The following is an 8,743-nucleotide window of genomic DNA, read 5'->3' on the forward strand; positions in this document are numbered from 1 at the left end:
TTCTTTGGGGTCCATTCTTGGGCTTGTAGGCCAAACTATAGTGCAGGATTTATCAGCAGTGGCACTATGGACATTTTGGATCAGATAATTCTTTATCAAGGGAGTGGGGGACTGTTCTGTGCACTCTAGATTGTTTAGCGGCATCTGGCCTCTGCCCACTAGACGAGTAGTCCCTGCTCTTTCTGCCTTCCCCCCTCTGATTTGTGACAACCAAAAATGTCTCCAGACATTAACAAATTTCTCTGAGGGGGCAACATTACCCATTTTGAGAACCACTGCTAAAGAGCTGTGAAGCAATTCATCTTTCTCAGAGATTCTGAACATGGAACATTACCCGGAGGAGTCTGGAGCACAAAACCCTTCACATTCTTTCATCAGACTCTTAATGTTATCTATATGCAGAAATCCTCAGAGTGCAGAAATGTTCTAAGGACTCTTTATTATTTAGTATTATTATTGAGGTCTCAAGAAATAGGCACACTTCATTTAGAGGGGACATTCCTAATAGTTTACTAATTCTGAGTAATTTACCATGTTATTATTTTGATTCTATAGAATCAAAAAGAAATCAAGGAAAATAAGACTGGAAAGTCGGGTTGGTGCTGGTTTATGAAGGATCTAGCTATTAGGCTAAGAGTTAAGACTTTATTCTGTAGACAATGGGAGACAAATCAAAGGATTTCTTAAATCCTTTTGCTGCCATTACTCTGCACCAACTTTTCACTTTGGCTAAATGAATTTTCTTAAAGATATTTGACTAAGCTCTGTCTATGTCTACTTTGTAGAGGTTTACCAACTTATTTGGCTCACTGCTCAAATGCCTTGATCCTTTTGCCTCAGTTCCTGCTTTAAAGCCTTCTTCAGATGTAACAAAGAAGTTTAATTGAAAAGGATGATGCTTTTCGAGGCTAGAGGCAAGATGCCTGGAAAACAGTAGACAGGCGAGCTCTTCAGAGGTTACAAAATCAGAGCCAGATGAAGGAATATTCCCCACTCCAGAGTCTTGGCCCCTCACAGCATCTTCCCAGCTGGATTTCAGGCTTACAATGGACCAGAGGCTGCTCTGTGCTCCCATCCTTCCTCTCTGTAAATGAAAGGGTTTATTTCTGAATAAACTATTTATTGCAGTTTGGTCATTCTTGTTTAATTTCTGTCTGTTAGATGTGTGGTAGCGCGGATAACTTGTCCTTTTACTGCCTGGGTCTCTGGATCAAGAAGAGGTGCCACATCTGGAAATCATGCATCAGCTAGAAACTCTGGACTTGGAGTTGATACCTTTCTTTCCTCTGTCCCTCCTTTTCTCCTCTTTCTTCTTCTCTCCTCCCCTCCCTTCCTACTTCTCTCCTTCCTTCCTTCCTTCCTTCCTTCCTTCCTTCCTTCCTTCCTTCCTTTCTTCCATTTACTTCCTCTTGATCCCCTTCCTTTGTCCTTCCTCTCTCCACCCATTCATTCTCCCTATTTCTTTGTACTTTCTTTCCTCTTACTTTTATTTATTTATCTCTAGTCTGTTATATGATTCTCATGATGATTCATCTAGCTCCTGTTTAGTGTGTGCAACCATAACCAGAATTACTCTTCATTTAGTTTTAGTACTAATGAATTCTTGTTGACTTTTTTGGGGATCACACATACTTATTTTTCCTGAACTAGATTTTTAGACTTTCGTATTGTGTCTCAACCACTTTTCTGTGGCTTGAGATTTTGGGGGTTGGGATATGGGAAGAACCATTTATTGGAGAACTAGGCTTTGGTCTCCTGATAATTCTGTTATGTATACATACCACCCCTTGGGGATGCATACACAGATCATTCTCCAAATTCAGCTTGCAGCTATTTCTGCTTTTGAATTTTGTGCCATTCAGTCGTGGCCTTTTCTAGTTGATTTCTGCTGATGAATTTTTTGAGGGAGGCTGGGTTCTATTGTTTGTTGTTCATCTTGTTCATATTAGAGATGGAGCCTAAGTGATTTAGATCATGTCATCATCTTTACTGAGAAGTTCAAAGCCAGCTTTTAAAATGGCTTCATTTGTTATTTTAATTAAATATTTAAACTGAAGTGTAACATACATTTAGAAGCTCATAAGTGTATAGCTCAATGAATTTTCACAACATGAACACATTTACCAGATCAAGAAGCAAGATGTTGGAGCATTCCCAAATTTCATGGCCTCTCTAGTCAGTACTCATTTTCAAGAGAACTGACTTATAACACCATTGATTTCTTTAGCCTATTTTGAACTTTATAGGAATGGAATCATACTGAATATATTTTTTTGTTTCTGAAGTTTTTCCACTCAACATTAAGTTCTGGAATTCATGCATGTTGTTGCATGTGTGTGTGTTTATGGGTGAGAGATAAGATGATTAAAACTCCATCTAGTTCCTTCAAAAAATATCATTGACAATAAACATTTATTGAAAAAAATGCTGTTAGATATTGGCAATAGAAAAAAGGTATAAAATGATGGGTATCAACCTTGACTTCATCTTTGAATGGTCCAGGAAGCTTAAACAATTTGGAGGCTCAGCCCCCTGCCCCGAGCCCCCGAAGTCTGGTTTAGTTGGAGTGTGTCCTATGCATTTTGATTTTCAAATCTTCCCAGGTGAATCTAATTTGCAGCAAAGTTTGAGAAACACTAGTATGAAAGACCATTACTGTCCTTGGAGGCTTATAGTCTGAGGAGACACGGTTTCATGTAAAAAGATAAGTAAAGTTCCACAGAACATCCAGTGTAGAGATGGACAGTATTAAATGTGAACCAGATACAGAAAGGCATGTGGTGGTTTCCCTCATTTTGATTTTTCTTTGTGCTAAAATTATAGCCTGTATTATATGATGTATTTCTTAATTACAACATTTCTGTCATATTTCTGTCACTATAAAACATACATGTTTTTCAAAATTTAATGTTTTTGGAATTAAGACACATCTCACAATTATTATAGACATGAATATGCTTCTTCTTTTCTCTAAGAATTTGTTATCCAAGAAATTGATATGAGCTATAATTAGTGACATCTTAGAATGAAAGAAACACAACATAATTTGTTTTCACTTGCCGCTGTTGTATGGGATGTATTACTCTCATCTTCTTTATTAGAATATAAGGTCATTGAGGACAAGGGTCAAGTGTTTTGTTATTTTTATATTCCCCCAAACACCTAGTACAACGCTAACATTTAGGCTCAATAAATACTTGCATATGATTGGAAACCCTTTTCTACTTTTTATTACTCAATATATAGAGATTCATAAGACTGGGAAAGATCCATCATCTACTTGCAAGATTCTAGAGGGACAATTGTAGGGCTCTCCACAATATACCTTTTTTGTTGTTGTTGTTGCCTAAATTAACCCATTTATTATAGGCTAGCAATGTTTCAAATGGTGGAGCTTTTACTGGTCTTTCAACTCCTTCAGTCTTCCGATGGCCGACTTTACTGTGACTGCAGAAGTGGTGTTGTAGGTCCAGGTGCCACCAGCTATGGTTTTCATACAGGAATCACAATGCCAGATCCCCACAGCTCGTCTTTTCATCTGGGTTTTGCCACAGAAGGAGCAAGTGTACTTGTCATGCAGGCTTATTTCAATCTTCTTCACCATTTTCCTGAGGGAGGCACCATAACGGGCCCCGTATTTATCCACAATTCCAACCTTCTTGGTGCATTGAGCCATGTCACTGCGAACTAGGTCTGAGCCCAGTGAGCAGAATATGCAGTTTAATCCATTTTGGTGTTTAATACCTTGGAACATGTGTGCAATTAAACTAAAATCATTTCACACTTTCATTATAAGATGTTTCTTGTGTTCTGATGTTTTTCAGGGTGGAGCAGGAAGCATCTAGATTACGCTTTCCCATATAACTATCGTATATATTCCTGGAGCATATAAATATTGCTACTGCACAGCATGTCGGCCTGAAGGATTAGGATTTTTATATATCCTCTTTATTTAGTATGCTTTATAGCTGGAACCCACTAAATCAAGTGCTGCTCTTTCCCTAAACACATTTCTTATGAGTACTACTGGCACAGAAATATATTAATAAATTTAATCAACAAAGCTCTCAGTATTCCACATTCAATCAGTGGTTGGTCCATGAAGCCGATAAATCCTCTTTCTCCATCCTGCGTGCCACCGAGTTGTTGCTTTCTGATTGTATTTGTTTACTTAGGATGGTTAAAGAAATGGGAAGTTCTTCCATTAAGTCTTCCTTAACTCTGACCTTGCTTTTTTTAACACTCACCCTGAATGGGTCCCACTTCCTTAGACTCTATGGGGCATTTCTCACCTGGTTATTGAGGCTTATGGGAGCCAGGCCTTGCTATATAGAACTAGCAGGATGCATGCTACACCCCCTTTTGGCATCATATAAGTGGGATGGGAGCCTTCTTTTCCTTTAGTGTTGTCATATTCTTTTCTTTTTCCCCTCTATACCATTTTATGTACTGGCCAGAGGTAATTTCTAGTTGCTCTCCCAGTCTCTCCCTTTTCTCCCAGGCATCCCCCACAGTCCAACTGCATAAGTTATGGGACTCATAATTCATTCTGTTCTGTACCAGTGGTTCACAACCCAGGGTGTTTTTAGGATTATCTATGGATCTTAAAAATGCAGGTAGTTAGGATCTACCCCAGGAGATTCTAAATCAAAACATTTGGGTATTTGGCTCAGGCATCTGTGGTTTTAAAGACATGTCAGAGGTGATTCTTATATACAAGCCCCTTTGAAGGGCACTGTCTGAGACATCCTGAAAACGTATTCTTGGATTAAGCTTTATGTACTTTGTACGGATGGTCCCATGATTTTTCAACTTTACAACAATGTGAAAGCAATAGGCATTCAGTAGAAACCGTACTTTGAATTTTGAATTTTGATCTTTTCCTGGGCTGGCGAGATGCAGTTCATCCTCTCTCGTGCTGCTGGGCAGCGGCAGCCACAGCGGCCGGTCAGCCCACATCAGGAGGGAAAACAACCGAGACACCAACAACCACTCTGTACCCATGCGGCCATTTTGGTTTTCACTTGCAGTACAGTTTCCAGCCCATTACATGAGTCATTTGACACTTTATTGTCAAATAGACTTTGTGTTGGATGGTTTTGCCCAACTGTGGGCTAAGGTAAGTATTCTGAGTATGTTCAAGGCAGGTTAGGCTAAACCCTGATGTTCAGGAGGTCAGGTGTATTACGTGTATTTTCAACTTGTGCTATTTTCAACTTGTGTTTATTGGGATGTAACCCCCTCATAAGTTGAGGAACATCTGTACTTCATAGGCCTTTGACTTGACTTAAGGGCCAATGTTGTTCATTCCTTTGCTATATAATAAAAACTGTAAGTATTAGCCTTTGCTCAAGTTTTTACTTCCTAACACATGAATTTTATTTAGGATTTTCCTTTCCCAAGTTGCTTTCTTTCTGAACCAAGAACTGTTCATTTTCTGATGCGAGTTTAATCTGATCTGTGTACCATGAGATGATTAATTCCTACAAATACAAAGATTCTAAGATAAAAGTAATATCCCCCCACTTAAATAACAGGCTACTTGTAAAAGGCAGTTGCCTGGGATTCTTGCTGTCACCCTCTCCCAGTTCCCTCTTCTCTCTTCTCACTCAGGCTATTTTTCTCGACCAATTCACAGTGCATTGTTTAAGGAATCTGAAATGCCATCCTTCACAAAGTCTTCACTGACTGTAGCAGTGTTGGCTCTGCTTGTAACTCCCTGACATTCCCCTTTCCAGTTCCTGCAGATGGCATCCTACAGCAAGCACAGGCAGTCCTCTGCCTGAGGGCTTCTTCCCGCCCCTGTACAAGGTAGGCTGGAAATGCTGGGGAATTAACACCTCCCGCCTTCCTCAGCCAAAGATGGATGGGTGCTGAGTGAGACAATTTGGTATATTTCATGATGTCTCCCTGAGTTCTCAAGCAGGAAAGAGCATGTCAGTTGCCCTCGGTGGTCAGCTCTGGTAGCGCCTTTCCATTACTCATACTTCCTGATTTAGGTAGTGTACTTCCTGGGATTGCTGTTCAAATAAACTCCCTGCACTCAAAACTTTGTCTCTAGTTATATTTTTTCAAGAAACCATTTAAGACACTGTTTTCTGTTCTCTGGCAATTCAATTGAGTAACTTGATTCTCTGTGGTTTCTTAGATGTGCATCTTGTTTTCCCAGTCCGATCATGATGACATTCAGAGCTGGAGCTGAGCTGGATGACTCCTAAGAGTCAATCTGCAGGGCTTTCCACATTGCTGACCCCATAGACTTATCTCTAAGTGCGCAGTACGTGTGACATTGGGGCAAAAGTCCAGAGTGGGCATATATCATTATTAAGCTCTTGATAAATGGATCCTGAAAAGAAAACCAGAACAGGAAATAAAATTCTTTAGGGATTCTTTTAAAAAAGTGGATTGAAGACTTCGAGGAGAAAGAATAGCCCTGGCACGTCTTACATCCTTCCTTCCATAGGAGCAGGGGGGAAGAAACAGGAAGGAGGAGGGTTTGGGAACAGAGGCAGAAGGCATCCTTCACCATGCATTTCAAAGTAATATGTAGTATATTTCATGAAGAAGGAGCTCATCTGAGTACAACAAAAAGGAAATGTTCTTGTAATTCTGGAGCAGGAATATGTGAGAAATTGCTCTGGGGTTTCAAAGGAAAGGAATTGTGCATTTATCCTAGTCTTGAGTGCAAGCCCCCAAATTACTTAGAAAACTGGGTAATTTTCAGCAAGTTACTGTATATGATATATTACAGGGATATCAATGAATGTGACCATTGTAGGAGGGCGACCTCAGGAAAGCGTTCTAATTTGCCTTATTCTACTAGTAAGAAGAAGAAAAATAGACATTGTTTAGAATAGGTTGACAGTTATACCTGGTTTGTCCAAAGACATTATGATAAGGGTGGGCAACCTGGCTTAATGTGCCAATATCAGCATATTGAACAGAGTTTTATCAGCATGATGCCTTATTGCAATTGCTAATCATTTCTCCAGTATTTTGAAGATACACTCCTGATCATTTAAATTAATTTTGTATGTGGGTCTGAACAAATTCCACATCCTTCACAGTCCATCTTTAAGAAAGAGATTGACCTTGTATCACATGATTTTCTCCCTATTTTTCACAAGGCATATTTATATACAACAAAATCCACCATTTGTAAGTGTATAATTGAATGGGGTTTTTTTTTAGTAAATTTATAGAATTACACAATCATCATTATAGTACAAATTTGGAACATTTCCATCACTCCAGGAAATTCTGTTAAGCTCATTTGCAGTCAATCTTTGTGACCACTCCTAGCTCTAGGCAACTACTAATCTGCTTCCTGTCTCTATAAATTTGTATTTTCTGAACATTTCTTAAAAATGGAATCATATATCTTTCTCTGACTTATTTCACTTAGCATTAAGACCCTTTAGATTCATCCATGCTGTTACAAATGGCAGGATATCATTCTTTTTTTATGACTGTGTAATATTAAAATTCCACATATGTATATATATATATATATATATATATATATATATATGGAATTTTATATCTGTCTATCATTTATCTATCATCTATCTATCTATCTATCTATCATCTGTCTATCTATCATCTCCTTTATCCATTCATCTATTGATAGACACTTAGGTTGTTTTCTTATCTTGGCTATTGTAAATAATGATCCAATGAACATGGGTATATATAACTTTTTGAATTAGCGTTTTTATTTTCTCTGGATAAATACCCAGTAGTGGAATTACTGAATCATATGACATTTCTATTTTTTAATTTTTCAAGGAAAGTCTATACTCTTTTCCACAATGGCTACACCAATTTACATTCCCACAAATGCACGAGGGTTTCTTATTCTCCACATCCTCACCAATACTTTTTATTTCTTGTCTTTTTGATACTAGCTATTCTGACCAGTGTAAGGTGATATCTCATTGTGGTTTTGATTTGTATCTCTCTGATGAATAGTTATGTTGAGAATCTTTTCATGTGTGCTGGCCATCTGTATGTCTTCTTTAGCAAAATGTCTATTCAGTTCCTCTATCCATTTTTTAATTGGGTTATTTGCTTTTTTTGGTGTTGAGTTGTATAAGTTCTGTATATATTTTGGATACTGACTCATTTGATATATCATTTGTAAGTATCTTCTCTCATACAATAGGTTGCCTTTTTCTTTTATGGACTAATTTCCTTCGCTGTGCAAAAGTTTTCTATTTTGACATAATCCCAATAATTTATTTTTGCTTTTGTTGTCCTTGCCTTAGGAGACATATCTAGAAAAATGTTGCTATGGCTGATACCATATAATTTCATTTACATGTGATTCCAACAAACAAAACAAATGAATAAACAAGCAAACATAAAACAGAATCAGACCTATAAAAGCAGAGAACAAACTGACGATTGCCAGAGGGGAGAGGGATGGGCACAATGGGTGAAGGGGAGTGGGAGATACAGGCTTCCAGTTACGAAATGAATAAATTACAGGAATAAAAGGTACAGCACAGGGAATATAGTCAATGGTATTGTAACACCGTTGTGTGGTGATAGATGGGAGCTACACTTGTGGTGAGTCTGTGGAGATGTTGAATCACTATGTTGTACACCTAAAACTAATGTTACATTGTGTGTTAACTATAGTCATGTATATAAAAAAAGGAATCATATACAATATGTAGTTTTTTGCATCTGGCTTCTTTCACTTAGCATAGTGTTTCTGTTTTTTTTTTTTCTATTTTCT

General features: G+C 38.0%; 1 protein-coding gene across 1 annotated transcript; it reads right to left on the reverse strand.

The window, feature by feature from the left end:
* Window positions 1-3,397: 3,397 nt before the first annotated feature.
* Window positions 3,398-3,676, reverse strand: LOC116635329 (60S ribosomal protein L37a-like). The gene has a single exon (XM_032409243.1). It carries the CDS (start codon window positions 3,674-3,676, stop codon window positions 3,398-3,400), a length of 279 nt encoding a protein of 92 aa, XP_032265134.1.
* Window positions 3,677-8,743: the final 5,067 nt, after the last annotated feature.

Source organism: Phoca vitulina, unplaced genomic scaffold (genome assembly GCF_004348235.1).
Source record: "Phoca vitulina isolate PV1807 unplaced genomic scaffold, GSC_HSeal_1.0 scaffold10, whole genome shotgun sequence".
In the NCBI taxonomy this organism is placed as follows: Eukaryota; Metazoa; Chordata; class Mammalia; order Carnivora; family Phocidae; genus Phoca; species Phoca vitulina.